General features: G+C 37.9%; 2 protein-coding genes across 2 annotated transcripts in view; one reads left to right on the top strand and one right to left on the bottom strand.

The window, feature by feature from the left end:
• adam9b (ADAM metallopeptidase domain 9b) overlaps positions 1–8,565 on the bottom strand; it is a 15,703-nt gene extending 7,138 nt beyond the window's left edge. Inside the window, exons 1-12 of the mRNA XM_008436975.2 lie at positions 8,323–8,565; positions 7,858–7,967; positions 7,683–7,756; positions 7,130–7,208; positions 6,969–7,045; positions 6,371–6,563; positions 6,221–6,283; positions 4,634–4,705; positions 4,322–4,491; positions 4,113–4,203; positions 1,899–2,029; positions 1,593–1,764 (exon numbers count right to left, since the gene is read on the bottom strand). Coding sequence (XP_008435197.1) covers positions 1,593–1,764; positions 1,899–2,029; positions 4,113–4,203; positions 4,322–4,491; positions 4,634–4,705; positions 6,221–6,283; positions 6,371–6,563; positions 6,969–7,045; positions 7,130–7,208; positions 7,683–7,756; positions 7,858–7,967; positions 8,323–8,392 — 1,302 coding nt within the window. The 5' untranslated portion in view covers positions 8,393–8,565. The remainder of the gene's footprint in view (positions 1–1,592; positions 1,765–1,898; positions 2,030–4,112; positions 4,204–4,321; positions 4,492–4,633; positions 4,706–6,220; positions 6,284–6,370; positions 6,564–6,968; positions 7,046–7,129; positions 7,209–7,682; positions 7,757–7,857; positions 7,968–8,322) is intronic.
• Positions 8,566–10,397: 1,832 nt separating this feature from the next.
• Positions 10,398–17,434, top strand: part of coasy (CoA synthase) — a 9,562-nt gene continuing 2,525 nt past the window's right edge. The window contains exons 1-5 of the mRNA XM_008436968.2: positions 10,398–10,768; positions 12,737–13,488; positions 14,886–15,100; positions 15,358–15,489; positions 16,592–16,781. Of these exons, the coding sequence (XP_008435190.1) occupies positions 12,801–13,488; positions 14,886–15,100; positions 15,358–15,489; positions 16,592–16,781 (1,225 nt within the window). The 5' untranslated portion in view covers positions 10,398–10,768; positions 12,737–12,800. The remainder of the gene's footprint in view (positions 10,769–12,736; positions 13,489–14,885; positions 15,101–15,357; positions 15,490–16,591; positions 16,782–17,434) is intronic.

Below are 17,434 nucleotides of genomic sequence, written 5' to 3'. Positions count from 1 at the left end.
TTTACTGCCATTTAAAAAAAATAATAAAAAATGACAGTCTACATCACTCAGAGGAGAGCTCTGAAACTCAAAATGGCGCAACAATTATAATTACAATAGCATTTTGTTATTAATGTTTTATTYCACTCACACTGCTTCTTTACAAAAAGGGATTTTCTATTGTAACTCTTCAGGTAAAATGTCAGCCTGAAAAACAAATACCATMCTATGGTCTCCCAGTACCTAGCCTATGTGCAATTTGGAGGTGTGCACAGTTCTCCTCAGCCGGAAGCCCTTTTACACACCACAGCCAGGGCACAGTGATTTCTTTGTATAAGGCATACACGTACGGCACTCCTATTKGARGTTGAGGTCTTTCATTGCTGTTGCTCGAGGAGATCTTTTCTGGCAAAGGCAAGATCTGACTTGCCTCTGGCTGTTACAATGAATTATTACTTGAAAGTGCTGCCAGCACACTTATTGTTCAAGCACTGGCAGGAGSCCAACTACACAATCTACTGCTGTTATGAATCTCCTCTATGCCATACTTGRAATAAAAAAATGCTGCCAACAAGATACCTAATCAGATCCCTGTAAAGGTTTTGAGCATGCTCAGACARTATGGAAACTTTGTGATACAACCCTGAACATATCTTCAAGAACCTGGAAATACTGTCCATGTTCTGGTTGATTTTTAACTCATCACTGGTGTTTTATAGGTCAGAAGGAGGCCTAACTCTGACCTATAAACCACTACTTACTTCAGTTAAATTTAATTCAGCGACGTACTTTGATGTGTGAATTATTGTCCACAGAAAGGMTACATCTACACAGTTTCTGTGTCAAATTCACACAGTAGGCACATTTGTTACTCTCCACTAAAGCTTCTGTACCAGTTTGCAAAGTCCAGAAGTCCAACAAAAACAAAGAACAATTTTCAGTAATACTATTTGACGGGGTGTGAATTAGAYTARMATRKYRCTGTCATAAACATGACATAACACCTTTATGTCTTTATGAATATTTATGACTGGTGTCATAAAGTGTCATTCGGTAAATCATGACACTTTTAAYACAAAGTTGACATTATTCAAAATGTCTTCATTATGACAACTTGACATTAACCAAGAAATCATGATMCGTCATAAATTTGTTATAAAAGTATTACAGATTAAACTTTAAAATTATGTAGGTAAGAGATAATGTTAATGACACTTAATGACATCATCATAACTGTTGCTACTTGTTTCATTTGACTGGAGGCAAGAGATAATAATATTAATGACTGTTAATATAGCATTTGACRCTGTAATAACACTTAATGACATTGTAATAACTGGTGATACTTGTTCAACTTGATGTAAGAGGAATTTTTAATGATTATTTTTAAAACTTAATGAAATCTTTATTGTTGGTCGTACTTGTTCCGCTTTATTTCAGGTAGGGTGAAATAATTACTGTTTTGTTAATGTTTTTGACAGTGTAATAACACTTAATGACATTATTATGACTACTATTATGACATATTTATGACATATGATCAGTCATYGGTCATGTCAGTCTTATTCACAACCCGTCAAATGTAGCGTCACCCAATTTTCTAACTTCTTTACCTCTTTTGTGCCACAGTCGCATTCCTCTCCTTTGTCCAGGCGTCCGTTGCCACATTCAGCGGTGCCAATCACGTTTGATGGCGAAGGCTGATTTCTAAGACACACACCTCCCCCACGGACAATCAAAGCCTCAAAGTCCTGCTCGCTGCATTTACTGAACTGGACGGCACCACTACAAAATAACAGGATTAAACAAACAAAGTGGACTAGAGTGAAACCAAAGTAATGTSAAAATTCTATGTTGTTTTAATGAAAAGCTATGAAAGTAATATGTATATAGAGTACAATAGGTGGATAATGTTTTACCTGGCGCCCCCTGACATGATGCAGCTCTTTCCGTCACAGGTGCAGCCACTGGAGTCGTGATTCATGCCCAGGTTATGGCCCATCTCATGGGCCACCACAGTGGAAACAAAATTCAAGTTGTCTTTGCTGTACTGTAAAAATAAAGCRTGGTATTTAGGTAAAAACCTTCTGCAAAGGTTAAAAAGAAAAAAAGATCTGTTTTTAAACATACMGCCATGGTAGAGATCTGGCAAAGGTTTATGCTTCTAAGATTTTGCGTTTCACAATAAAAACACATCTAGATCTTGCATAATCCTTAAAATTGAGTAAATACGATTTAAAATAATATTGTACGAGTTTATTTGTTAAGGAAAGCTRAGCTAAAACTGTACTTGGTGTAGAAAAGTTCATTTTCCTGCTTCCATAAGAACTGAGAACAACAACTGGATTTTACTAAGCAAATGTATTTTGTTTTTAGCCAGTTGAATAAAATCCATTGTTTTGGCAGTTGCCAGGTTTTGGTAATGTTTAYGATTCTAGGCATGTCTATAACGCCAWGTCTGAATAATAATAGTAAGAAAAAATTATTCACATGTGGAGGACATCCAACAGCCTCCATTTTAAGTGCAAAACTCTTAAGTACAATGAAAATGATCAGATTGAAAACAGATTACAAACAGCATATGTTAATAATAGTGAAACAGGAGTTGAAGTTAAAGGTGCTGAGAACTGTTTTGCAAGTTAAAACAGCACAAATAGAAAACATCAAGTATGGTTCCTTCCATGACTGTGGTCTCTTTTTGTAAAGATGTGAAAAAGCCTTGAAATAAATAAATGTAATGGTCACTGAGTGACCGCAGGACCTTCTCTTTGCTACACAGTTAGCAGTGTTTTGACAGTGTTTTGACCTCCCATCCCATCACCTTCACTGCACTTACTAACAATATACATTTGGGTCCTCATGCAGCTCAGTTTCTCACTTTCAGTTGATCAGGCAAGTAGATATTTTCTTGCAGCTATTTTCTGGTTTATGTAGGTCAGCATGCATCTGCAATACATAACTTCTTGTCTTTAGGATTTTGAAGAGTATTAACTAGGTCTCAGGTCCAAAAGTTAAAAGCTTCAAAATTATTATGTAATTATGCATCAGATAAGAAAGGTATATGGATGCCACTAAGCTTGAAGCCTGCCTAACAAATTTGCTCCAAATAAGTACTGGATTTTATGTTTTACCTGTGTTAAAGCAAAAAATAATAAAAATAAAAAATAAATAAAAGGTTCATTATAATGCAAAAGTTGCAACTCAACTAAGTTTCAAACTTTGTATATAATAAAAATTAATTAAACTTCAGAAACCTTCTCTAAAACATGAAATCAAAGCTTTATTTAAGTGCCATAATACACAGAGCAATAAATCGGCATAAACACAGCATATTAATGGTGTAGCATGGTGGTGGAAGGTTAATGAAATGGGCTGGTTTTGGAGTCGCAACTAAAATTATTTTAAGCAGTCACAAGATCCTTAGTAAACCAAAGTGCTCCACTCTGAAAAGTGAAGCCACCCATCAATCAGAGGAAATCTTAACAAAATAAAGCTGTGAAGCGGRAAGCTAAGCAAACAAGAGCACCAATCTAAAGCAAATTTGCTAAATAAATAAAAAGCCGAGGCACTGCACTCACTAATCTGAACTTGACTGAAGAGGTTGTAACAAAACCTCAAGCAAGTTGTGCAAAATAGATGCAAACAGATCTAAAAAAACTAAAACAATGCAAGTCGAGACTGGAAAAATATTCCTTCATAATGGCATGTTAAACTGATAAGGTGTTATCAAAATACATTTGTGTTGTTCTGCAGATAAACCACCAGCCACTGAGTCAGTGGGTGTACTTAGTTTTTAAAGTTAGTGTTTGCATTTTGATGCCAACTCTTTAAATCAAACTAAGAGTTTAYAGATGTTACTTTCTACTTTGTGCAACAGCTATAAATACACACACAGCCATTTGTAAATCAGAGTGCCTAAAGCATCTAAAGAATGTGGTAACCCAAAGAAAGAAGGTTTGTCATGGAGGTTAGAGGCATTCCAGTCAGACCTGTTTCGCCGGTGTGTCACTTAGAGCTCGAGACAGTCAGCAGTCCCCCATTAATAAAGCATACGGTATCAGATTTCCTGTAAAAGCTCATCGTGTCAAAGCACCGTTGTGTCAGCAGGCGTTCGAGGTTAAAACAGAACCTACCACGTTAATTCCTCCGGAGCTCGCAACAGAGCAGACGGTGCCAACGTAGGCCATGCCCAAAACGCCACCGCCGTATGCTCCCGGCTGACCGCTGGCAGTCACATGGAGAAATAAACAAGGTTAAAGTCTTCTCTAACAACCTCAAGCACAGACAGAAACCTAAATTAACGGTTTGTTCTGCTAAATAAAGACAAACGAATGCTACTTACACAATGAGCTGACCGATGTCGTGCCTGATCTTTGGTAACAGCGTGCTCTTCCTCCATTTAACAAACTCGCCCAGCACCTGTCCAGCAGTGCCGTCCACACTGAAAGGATTGCTTTGCTTAAAAATCTCCAGGCCCACAAGCACAATTCGGATATTGAGGGGTTTGTAGTACTAAAAGAAAAAAAATGTTAGCATYAGYGATTATCAGTACAATTGAGGCAATTCTTAGTTTAGAGATTGTAGAGATACTAGAGCTTCTGCAAAGCAATTGGAGAATAAAAAAGATGTCTACAAACACAGCAGAAACTCTCACCCCGTCCAGGAGGTTTGCCATTTGCACCATCTCCTCTCTGACTGCCGTTTCATTTTGTTGCTTGTAATTATACTGTTAAAAAAGGTCAAATGTTTACAAAATAAACCACATTCTCAACAATAAAATAAACGTACATAATCATTTGATTCAGCCTTTTAGCATAGCTCTGAGTCACATAATTGCAATGTTTAAAAGTTCAATATGTTACAAGAAGATCGATGACTGCCAAATTATTATTTCTTAGAGAAATGTTRCACTAAGATCAAAATCTCAGATGGAGAAGATGAACAAGATGAACAWGATGACAGATGAACGTGAGCATTTAGCAAACGCCGGGAAAGATTTTTGAAAGCAATTTTAGAAGTTTAAAAAGTAAACGACCTTCTTTACTGATAAACTTTATACATTATAGAGAAGTGGCCAAAGAAAACATATAATTTTCCATTTAAATGCATTTATTAAGCTTAAGGTTATGGTGTATCACTTGAAAATTTTTCAAATAACGTCTTGTTAAAAATGACAAACAATGCATTTTGTTAGAGGGGACACATTTATTAACATTTAATARGTTAAAAACTATAGAATATTGGACTGATGTTACACAAAGTGTCTAAACCAGTTGCAGGACACCGGCCTTTATGAACTAGAGTTTCAGATCGCTGATTTAAAGGAATGTCTCTGTTGTTGCAGTTTTGACTAATAGATGAATATTCTTATCAGGGCCTACTGTATTTAGAGAGACCAAAGTTCTCTCTGAAAGTGAAAGATCACCTTTGAGCAAATAAGTTATGCTGTCTTTCTGACATAATCAATAAAAGCCACAATAATCCCCGGACTTTAGTCCTCATTGTTCATAGGATGACTAATCCCTCACAACCTGTTGCTCCTGAACTCAGATCCAACAAGTTCTGCAATGACTTTGCTGATTGCGCAGCTAAATTGAGAAGAAGACAAGCAGGATCTGGGTGCAGCTCTGGTGGTAGCTTGACTATGACCCCTAAACCTTCGGAAGCATTAGGACATCTAGATTATTGAATCCCTCAATCTGGGGCATCCAAGGAAAAAAAAAAGTCTCAGTTGTGTTGCTACAAGACTCCATACTCAAACATTTTTTTTCAACAATTATTCTCTAAGCCAGTGTTCTCCAGCTCCAATCCTCAAGGGTCGGTATCCTAAAACTTTTCGATGTCTCTCTGCTTCAGCACACATGGCTCTTTGGGTTCCCCTTCAGCAAGGACGTGTCTGGAACACCAAGGTGTCCAGGAAGCATCCGGACCAGATGCCTGAGCCACCTCAACTGGCTCCTCTTGACATGGAGGAGCAGCGGCTCTACTCTGAGTTCCTCCTGAAAGACTGAGCTTCTCACCCTATCGCTAAAGGAGAGCCCTGACACCCTGTAGAGGAAACTCCTTTCAGCTGGAATCTCGTTCTTTCGGTAAAGACCCAAAGCCTGTGACTGTAGATAACTTTAGGAACCGAGAGCTTCGCCATTTGAGTCAGCCGTCTGTTCATCACTATAGACCAGTTCATTGGTTAAATCAGGATTTATTTTACCGATAAAACAAAAAGTAAATCATTAACACTCACCCTGAGGTTATCGACGACCAGCACCAACTCTACGTAACTGGTCTGAGGTAAAGCGCGTTTTCTCTGTTGAAACAAAAATGAGTCAAAGGAAAAGGATTTAGACGGGAAGGCCTCCATGTCACACTCTAAACATTTAGATGTAGAACGAACCCTTAGGAGAGAAGCCATGGACTGGGCAGGCTCAAAGGGTTCATAGTTGGGCGTCGATGTCGCTTCACTAACGACCCCGCAGGTCACTGGCTCGGAATGAGAGTCCTTCAGGAGGTAGAGAGCGTGCTCGTTGGTGGTGGACGCCGGAACGGGCTCGAGTCCAAACGTCTCGTTTCCAAGGAGGATCACACCCCTGTGGAGACGTAGAGCACAGCAGGCTAAAGGAATGATGTAGATCGGTATTTGTTTTTATTATTATGTTGTGGAAATGCTTCTTATCAACAGACAAAAGGGAGGCTGGACACAACATGTCAGATTTAAAAAAAGCTTTTTAAAATAACAACCTTTAAGCAGGCAAAAAATGTACTATTAATTAAGTTCACGTTTCTGTATTTTTATTTCTTTTGTTGGTTTGATGAAATATTCAAATCACAAAGATCACGTTTTCAATAACTACAAGCAGACAATCATCCTAAAAACAAAAATAAAGGTTTGAAGATGTACTTTTGTAATTAATTAATTAAGTTACTGAAATAAATAAACTTCAATTGGAATGTAAAATGTTCTGCATGCAAATAATCCAAGCAAAGGTAGAAACCTGAGGCCGGAGCACGTGCTGAGCGCAACCACTGAACCTTCGTATCCCTCCACAGATCCATGGTAGTAACAGTTCACCTGAAAATTTAGAATAATGTAATTTAACACTTTTTTTTCTTAAAGCAGTTCTTATAAGGACAAAAGGACAATCAGGAAACTCACATGTTGTTTTGGATATGAGGTATTGTAGTTACCGCTGGCATCCCGAGAATACTGGACAAAATTGGGGTGTAAAAATTCTCTGAGTAGAAGAGAGAAATAAAATCATTTTGAAGATTAAAATAGTAATATCAGTAATTATGATATCATCCAAAATGTACCTTAGTTCTTAAGTTAAACTTAAAAAGTGTTACATGTTTTTTTTTGGTTTTTGTTTGCTTGCTTGTTTTGAAAATCTGGCTCACAGCTAATCAAAAACACAAATTTCAGTTGTTTAGAACAACACCCAAGATCTTTAAAAACAGTTAAAGAACTCTGAGCATCCTCAGACTTTTGGAAAGTTCAGTGGAAGGAAGAACTGCCATGACGCAAAGAATTGAGTTTTCATTATGTACAAGCCATAATCACACTTCAACATACACACTTAAAACAAATCACTGTCTCTACTGTAAGTAGGATTGTAGCATTACTCTGGATCACTGAAATAACTTAAAAGTTTTGATTTTATTAAGGTGAACCTCTATTGCCATCAATGTCAGTGATGATGAGTTCCTACCTGTTCTTTTCMAGATGGAGAATATGCTCTTTGTTGTTGATCATCAGCGTGTAAGATACTTTATCTCCATATGCCTATATTAACACAACAAAAACAAACAAAAAATAATCACGTAATTATACTAACTCAGAAAAAAAGAAGTTAAAGAACATTTATAACACCAGGACCCTACTACCTCTTTTGTCTGTGAGGTCCGATTGAGGCTCCTTGTCCACCTGTTGTTGATCTCTTGTGGTTTTACAGTGGAGTACTTGGGCAGTTTTGATGTAAACCCGCTGAAATCTTCTGGAGGTGGAAAGGAAATATTGTAAAATACTGCTGCGAAGGAACACTTTGAATAGCAAACGCTAAGAAAGGAATCCACACGCAATCCGAGCACACACCCAGAACAATTGAATTAGGTAACATTTCAATCAATATCGGTTTGATCTCTTAAATAAAACAACACGATTAAAGTAGAACATACTTCCAGAAGCTGGACTGTCAATAAACCCGAGAAGGTCAACTAAAAATACTTCTATGACCCGATCGCTCTGAGAGGAATACAGAATTAAAGCAACTTTTCCTTTTCGAAACGAACCAAAAAAAAAAAACAACAACAAACAAACAAACAAAGAAAAACAATTGAAATATCACTCACCTTTGTTTTCTATCCCAGAAATACAGAAGTGGAGGATAAAAGCTATGTAAATGAGTTTCCTGGTCATCATGATGGTAGAAAAATGTAAAACATCAACATAAGGAAGTCTGCTTCTGATAAAACGTCTGTCTCTTTCTGCTCAGGTGCTCTAGTGGGCGTGGCCATGATAGGTGGGCGTATTCCGGGAAAACCAGGAAGAAAAATGACACATCGGTGACTTGTAAAATCTGTTTTAAAAAGTCACAATGTTTTTAAGGATAAGGTTTACAACTGAAACTTTGTTGCCGTTGTTTACGAGGCAAAGTTTTGTCATGAGTCATTTCCTTCGGCTATTTAACACTAATGGGTGCGCACCATTTTGTAGCTGGTACAGCAGTCGATGCCGTAGGTGGGCGTGATTTGAACGCTTTTTCAACCTGTGCAACAAGATCCACACACAGACATAAAACGCTAGAGGAATCCGGACCGTAAAGCAGGTACAGCTGCTGTTACCAGACTCGTCCACAAGATGGCATCATAGTTTAAGGAACGGAAAAGCACAAATCTTCAGATCATATTAGAAACAGCTCGGATGTTTAGCACATAAGGAATGTAATAATTTATTGTTGACGCTATTATTCATTTTGATTTCACTTAGAAATAGTGTAATTTTTTTGATATATATATGTATATAAGTGCCGTTCATCCCAAAAACTGAGTTTACAGATGGTTTGATTTCATTGATCAAACCATCTTTTATGAGGATCTGCATTCCTCTCACCAGAGTGAAAAAGTCAACATGTGTCTTAATTTTTAAAAATTGCCAGAAGTTTATTTTTACTTGAATCTTTAATTCTTTTCTCTCTCTCACTGTGTGTTTTTTCATTGCCATATGCAGTATCTCTGCCTCTCTAACCCCCAGGCAACCCAAATGAAGCTGCTTCTGCAAGATAACAGCGTGTTACGTCTTATATTTGTAAAGAAATAAAAAAAAGAATTGCCTGAAATTATTACATTTCCAATAAATAAATAAAAACTCCCACAAGAGTCGGTTTTATTTGGCAGTTTGTATTTGTAAATGCCGTAAATTCCCCTGCTCAATGCTTTCCCAAGAGCCTTGGGCTGAAGAAAGTAAATCACACAGGAATTTCAATCATGACGGTTGTGAAACTCGTCCCATACTTTTCTAAACTTGCCCCGGAGGAAATATTAACGCATGAACAATTTTCTTAACGTTTTTAATGAATAAATTTGTGTTACATTAGTTCCAGCATAATACATTCTGTCGCCCTTTGGTTCTTCAAAAATTTAAAAATATAAATAAAAACCTTCAGTGTAAACTAACTGTAGAGCAAGCAAAAGATAAAATCAGGATTACATGTAAGCTGACAACCCATTTAACATATACTCTCTAATAGCAGTAAAAAAAAACACAACAATTTGGTGACACGGAAAAATAGCACATAATACAAATATCTAAATGGTTAATATTGCATATACAGTCATTTAAAACCAATAAATAAATAGTTTGTTGGAAGAAACTTGAAATTTACTACATATCCCACAATTCCCGGGGGCGTCTCAGTAGTTTCCTGAAATATTCTGTGGGTGCGCATCATTCTTAATCCGGCGAGTCAATCTGTACGCCAAGCGCACCCAGCCTTGAAAGAAACATCTGAACTCCACCTCAACTACACCTAAGGAGATTTGTGGACTTGTAGGAACAAAAAGAAAAACTTAAATAGATGTAATTTGTGTATTTGTCAGTAAGTTTACAGTCATTGAGCAAACACAGTATTAAGTATAAATAAGTCAATAGAGAATACTGGCAGGAAGTAAATGGATAGCGTTTAGATTTTAATGCTGTCAGTGAGTTGTTTTTTTAATAACCACTTCCCGCCGCCAAAAAAACGCGTTTTATCTCAATTTAAGAGTTGAATTCCTCCCAGTCGGCCTCGTCATCGTATACCCGCCCCATCACCCGGCTGACTACTACAGAATGCGACCCCTGTTCGTGAAACGTCACGTGACTATTAACAAATCAAATGAGGGACTTGCTCCTTTTGTCATCTCCGGTGAGGAAGCCGGATAGACTCGATCAGAAGCGGCTTGTGAGGAGTTTATTTACAGAACCCAATACGAGGAAATATGTTCACTGAATAGTGGCGATCTATAAGAAATATCTATCTTGAATGCCGACATTAATGTTCAATAAAACAAATACTCTATGGGGAACAATTCTCAGACTCCACCTACTCGGTGTTCCGGCTGCGTGGAAATGATGCGGACCCCGTAACTTCAACCAGAAGGTGCCTCCTAGCTGTAAGAAACAAGAGAGGAGTGTGAACTGGCTTAAAGTGTGTTTAAATGAAGGTTGTCCGATGAACAGTCAGCAGAGTAAATATGTGTACAGCTGTGCATATGACGATTAGTCCGTTCTTCACGTCTCGTTAGCTTTCTTCATCGGGTAAGTAGCTGCTAAGTTGCATGTGCATGCAGTTAGCTGTCAGTTACAACCGACAGTTAAAGCTGTGTTTCTGGGCCTTAACATGTGTATGGAGCAAAAATGCAAACTGTAAATTATGAGTGATAGATATAGAACACATTTAACTCGCTGCAATTGCTTTACGGTTCAGTTTTCTTTGTGCAATTGTTTACGAAGTATGATTGTTGCTTTAAATGTGGCTAGCTAGTTATGAGTAGGACTTATTTAAGGGACTATTTTATGACTTACTTTGTTTACAAATGAGACCTCATTACCACAGCTGTTAACAAATTATATTAAATCCACACTGAAAAAGGTGACTGCGTTTATCGTCGCACACAGCTTTGTGTATCGATGGAAAGTATTGATGTTAATCAGCAATTACTGAATGAATTTGTGGTTTTGATCTGTTGCCAGAATGACAAATTAAGAGTGTAAAGTGCACCACTCTGTTCACTCCTAAAGTGCATCTAAGCTTGATGTTTGGACATTGTAACTCAGAGTTAAAATGTTATCTGCCACTGTGTTTAAATGTAACCAATTGCAGGGGTGAAAAAAAAATCCTCCTTTAGTTTATGTCTCCAGAAATGAAGGTCTTTGTCCCTGTATGCTTTTGCAAACTGCATTCTGGCTTTTCATGTTGCATGACATGACACCACCCGTCAGTCAATCCAGCTGGTTTGGCAGCAACTACTGAGCAATCAGTGGTTGCAATTTTATCCCGAAGTGAAACTCTCCAGGAGGAACTGAACCTTCTTTACCTCTGACAACATTATTGGAGTTTATCATTACAAATGCACTGCAACCATGGAGACTTGATGAAACAGATGAACGCGGCACCTTCAAGCATCTGGATATCATTCCCAAGGATGAACCAGACTTGAACAGCTCCACAATTCTCTTCCTGATATATTTTTGGGCTTTAATTCACTGTTTAAATAATTGGTCATCGTTCTGTATATAAACTTCAGATTTTAAAGACATTAATAAATAAATCTCTGACGTACTCTTCCTCTACACTGCAGCAACACAAAATATTACCAAGTAATTGTGGTCTAGTTTCTAGTGCAAATATCTTAGAGCACTTGAAATGAGACAAAACTAACTCATAAGTAACTTTTGAACAAGATATAGRAGCTTGTTTTAAGTCAATAATTCCTTAAAATTATAGAAAAAGCACTAGTTCCRCTGGCAGATTATTTTATACATATCATGGTAAAAATGTCTTGAATTAATCTTCTAATGGGACTAGTAGTTTTTCTGCAAGTTTTTAGAAATTATTAACGTAAAACAAGTTCCAATATCTTGCTGAACAGTTGTTTGTAAAACAGTTTTATCTTATTTCCTGTGTACTAGAATATTTCCACTAAAATTTGACAAAAATTACTCTGTAAGATTTTGTGTTTTTGCAGTGTAATTAATGTGGAATTTGGCAAATGGAAATAATTTTGGTGAGTTTGAAAAAGATACTTGTGTCTTTTTATTCAGTGTAGATAAACTTTTGGTTTCAACTGTATTGTCCTGTAACAATATTAGCTTTTGCCTTATTTAARTAATACAAACTAAAGCTATGGTGTTTTAAAGTGTGGCCCGGGGGCCATTTGTGGCTCTCGAGAGGATTTTGTWTGGCCCCTGACCACAAGTCAWGAATGGTAAACATTTTGGCCAAAAAAAGTAGAAAATAATTGACCTCAAAAAATGTGRAAATTGTTTTCCTTGTAAGAGGCAACCATTGGAAGCCCTTTTCATGTTTTGAACCTGTAAAGTTAAACAGATTTTGAAAAAAGAAAATATTGTTGAGCAGAATTAAAAACAATCACAAACAAATTTWGAATTTTGTGGCCAACCAGGAGTTTAAATTTGCCTGTTTTGGCCCCCAGGTTAAAAAGTTTGTACACCACTGAACTAAAGCACTTTACCTATAATTTGCCCCGCTTTTGTYTTCCTCAGTGAGCCGCCCACTGTGACTCTCCTCTGAGACTCCTGGGAATCCCTGTGATTATCAGACTCAACCATGTCCATGTTCAGCACAGGGATCCTTGTGCTGACATCTCCTCTCCACACTCTCCCGTTGCGCATCGCTCCGGTTCTCAGCTCGGCCGCTCAGCTCGTCGACCGCACGCTGTACGTCCACCTCCATCCCGGGCTCAACCTGACCGGTGGGACCCAACCTCGACCCGTTTTCATTTCACCCGTAGTCGACCTGTCCACGCTCATCACTCGGCTCTACAACAACGCAGCGGACGTATGCGGCCACCTGGATGTTCGGGTTTTGCTCACTAATATCCGCGCTCAGCCGGCTGCCGGCGGCGGGACGGCGGCTCCGAACTGCCCCTTCCCCACACCGCAGCCTCTGTTTCACTCCCCAGACGTGGTGCTGACGGACTTTGCGCTGCAGGACACGCATCAGTCCAATCAGGTCCAGCAGTGTCTGGAGAAGTACACCGGCCACTGTTACGTCTGTAGACCCGGTATCTCATCRGTGCTGCTTCATCCGCAACTAGTGGAGCTGCAGGAGAAAGGGGACGAGCCAAAATGTGACGAAGAACAAAAGGCTGGACCCGTGGAAACCTACAGCGATGTAGTGGTAGGAGGAACGTTCGACCGGCTGCACGGAGCCCACAAGACGCTGCTCAGCATCTCGTGTCTCCTGGCCAACAGGAGGTTTGTCATTGGAGTGTGCGACCAAGCAATGCTTAAAAGTGAGTGGTCCTTTTAAGACTTTAACAACATTTATTCATCAAAAGCTCTGATGGCAAAATGATGCAGCGCCATGCAARAGTATTCATGAATGCTACGACCACTGTATTGTATTTTGGGCGAATCTTTGTGATGGAGMAACTCGGAGGACTTTAAAAAGTGAGAAACRGATGATAAATTATACTTGGTTTTTTGACGTTTTTTATTAGGGATGCACCGGTATGAAAATGACAATTAATCAATTGTGATTAATTGTAATTAATTGATAATTAAAATATTAGTCAACTACTTTGTAATTCAGTAATCTGTTACTTATTACACAGACTCAAAAGMGGCAATTTACTGAAAGAAAAACGCCTTCAAAGCAGTAATTGAGCAAAAAATAAGTACATTTTGTACTTATTTTTTTTTGCATTTAAGATAAAAAAAAAAAAACACCTTTGTCTGTGATATGTTTTACCCAGAATTTAAAAGTTTTCTATTGAGCAACTTCTGATATCCAAGTATTGATCAGTTAATAAAAWCAACAGATCAAATTTTGAAGAAAGATTTGAACCTTTCACATGTTGATGTTGATAGTATTTTATATAGCTGCAGATAAATCTTTCCTAGAAAAGATTAAGTGTACTCTAAAGAAATAAAATATTAGAAAGCAAMGTCTTTCTATTCTTGCTCAAAAAGGATTCTTTRAATTTATTTCTAATAATGTGTMAAATTATCTTATTCGGTTAAGTGAAAAATCTGCAGTRTGTCTGTTTTTGTTTTTTTAATCTGATTAATCATCAGATAAATAAGAACTTTTCAGAAGAAGCAGCGTCATGTAGATTAAAGAACACAGCAGGCCGGTCAGAGAGGAAGTTGTGTAGAAGATTAAATCAGGATAAGGTTATGAGTCAGTAATCTTTGAACATCTTAAAGAGGATAAATCCAGCCTCTTAAATTGTATAATAGGGCACAATAAATCAGCCCATGGTGGCAGAAGTGTCATGCTGTGGGAATGTTGTTTTTTTTTTTTACAATGTGGACAAGAAAACCAGTCAGAGTGGAAGATGTGGAGATTATCCTTCCAACAGGGATGGTTCAGATCAAAGCATGTTTATGTTAGACTGGCCTAGTCAAAACCCAGACTGAAACTTAATTAAAAAAATAAATCCGTGGCAAACTTGTAATTTTGATGTTCGTAGATTATTTCCATCCAGTCTGACTGAGCTGAAGCTGTCAGGTCAAAAGGTTTCAGTCTCTACATGTGKTTTTCTATCACATAAAATCCCAATAAAGTACCTGGAAATCTGTGACTGTAACACGACAAAATACGGGAAATTTCGAGGAGAACGGATGCTTCTGCAAGGCACTACATGTGGGGCACTTCTGGCTGACTTTTGCTTCTCTGCGGTTTCAGAAAAAGTCCTACAGGAGCTGATTGAGCCGTACTCGGTGCGAGTGCAGAGACTCCAGGAGTTTCTGCAGGACACCAAACCGTCCCTGCAGGTGGAGATCCTCCCACTTGAAGATCCCTTCGGCGTGTCCATCGTGGACCCTCTGCTGAAATGCATCGTGGTCAGCGAGGAGACGAGAAAAGGTGGCGAGGCCGTCAACAGGAAACGCGCCGAGAACGTACGCTGTCCCATTTCACTGTGTTCAATGTTGAAAGTATTTCGTACAATGTTTATTGTCATATTTTAGGCTGAACAGAACCTGAAATCAGACACGTTGTCACGGTAACATCGGTGCAGGTCACTTGTACAGATTTTATCATAGATTCTGCATTCGTCTGACAAACAGCCTGAAATTGGAGATCACCTGCAGGAAGGTTGTAATATTTCTGTTATAATATTTCTGGTTTTTTGTTTGTTTTTTTTTACTTTAACTAGGACCTTCCACCTCTTGTCCTTCATGAGATCCAGGTGCTTAAGGACGCTCACCGCAACGAAATCGAGGAGGAGAAGATCAGCTCCTCCAGTCTACGCTCTCGTCTACTTGGCACCCTCCTTAACCSGCCTAAAGTACGTTTAGTTTATTTTTTACAAATCCTGGTCAAACAAATCATATATAATCAGATTTAAAGATGGCTTTCTTAAGTCCTTATCCTGTTTGTTTTTGTTTATAATTGGCACCTGAGAAATTCTAAAAACAAAAGAAACAAAAAGAACTGGCTTTTTTATTTATTTGTTTATTGCTTCTAACACCAATAAATTTTATATAACGATGTGAAAACATCAATAAGTATCAATAAACTTGAAAATGCAGTGACTATGTGCAGCTTGGTGGTAAACTGCACCATAATCCAATCCATTGACTGTTTTAAAAATTTTCATTTCGTCTTAGAAAAAAAATTTGKTTCACTTCTTAGATATTTTGTAAATCTTTTATTTATTCATTTATTTTATTATTTTTTTACTATTGCAATTGATTTTTTGTTTTTAGAGCACTGAGATCTCAAAATATGGGCCTTATAAATAAAAGTTGTTGTTATTGTGACTGCAGTGACACAAAGTGACATCCTACACATAAAGACTTCAAAAGTTGTAAACACTCTTTTATCATCATTACRTTGAAATATAATGATAAACCTAAACCTCCTGTCTAATCTATGACAGGTTTTATATCATAATGTTTATTTAATTGATTGAATAAGCTCCATTTYTTTTTCTGTTACTTTTTTGCCACAATAAATCCAGTCAGCAAATTTCTTTCTGGTCTGAAAGAGTAAAAAACTGTTTTTTTTTTTTTGTGTGTGTGTTTTCTACAAAACAGAAATAAAAGCAGGCATATCGGAAAGAGCAGCTGACTTTTAAATCCGTTGCTAAAAAAACTCGGACAGTTAATCTTTTAAGCTCAGTTTTATTGTGGCCAGCATAAAGTTTGAGGAAACGCAACAGCTTTCAGAATGGTTAGAAACCTGGAGTCTGKTTTGCATGAGGGTGATCTAATCTCTTTGTTCGCTGCTGGTCATCMAGACGGTTTCCCCTGTGAGGGCGGGGAGCCTGTTTGACTCGACTCCAGGAGCCCTGACTGGGTTTTGTTGTTGCTTCTCCTGCTTGGAGCCTCATTGAAATGTTCTTGTCATCTCATGGATTTGTATTTTTTTTGCCTCCTTTGCGTCAGGGTTCGCCCCACCTCCCTCCTACCCCTTATGTGATCGGTCTGACGGGAGGCAGCGGCAGTGGAAAGAGCTCTGTGGCCAAACAGCTGGAGGTTCTGGGCGCGGTTCAGATCGACTGCGATAAGCTGGGTCATGAGGTGTACCAGCCTGGTGCACACTGCTATCGGAAAGTGCTCGAAGTTTTCGGATCAGGTAGAGACCAGCTTTTACTTTCAGGGCTTGTTAGAGCTGGTAAAGGTGCTTATTAAACATGCGTTATGTAGCGATGATGCTAATTTCCTTGAAACGTATTTCCTGATACATAGTGTGAACACCCATTGAATTTTTTYACATTTTGTCACGTTGCAGCTACAACCATCAGTGTATTTTTAAGTGATGATATGTGCATAATTCTGAACTGCCACAAAAACACAGGGATTTGCAAAAGTATTCATACCATTTGTACATTGTTCATATTTAATCCCATTGCAAACAACACAAATTAGTACTTTGCTCTGGTTGATTGTTTTGTATCATTGTCCTTCTGATTTTTTTAAATTATTTAATCTGACTAGGTGATATGACTTAAAATCAGATTTTTTTTTTCTCATACCAAATTTATTTCAGATTTTTTTCTCACTCTTAGAAAGAAATTACAAAATGGCAGAAAATGTTTTTACAAACTGAATTTTATTTTGTCCCTTCTGTGAGTTGACCTAAATTCTAAATAATTGGAAGCTGTGAAACGTGCTCGTCAAATAAGTTGGTAGACTTTGGGTGGCTTAACATCCTCCAAATGCACTGGTGTCGGAAAAAAATCCAGATTTTCCTCAAATTAAATCTTTAAAAACAAACAAAAAAATTAT

This window comes from Poecilia reticulata, linkage group LG19 (assembly GCF_000633615.1).
Source record: "Poecilia reticulata strain Guanapo linkage group LG19, Guppy_female_1.0+MT, whole genome shotgun sequence".
Taxonomy (NCBI): domain Eukaryota; kingdom Metazoa; phylum Chordata; class Actinopteri; order Cyprinodontiformes; family Poeciliidae; genus Poecilia; species Poecilia reticulata.
The sequence above is the reverse complement of the archived record's forward strand: the minus strand, read 5'-3'. Positions and strand labels throughout refer to the sequence as shown.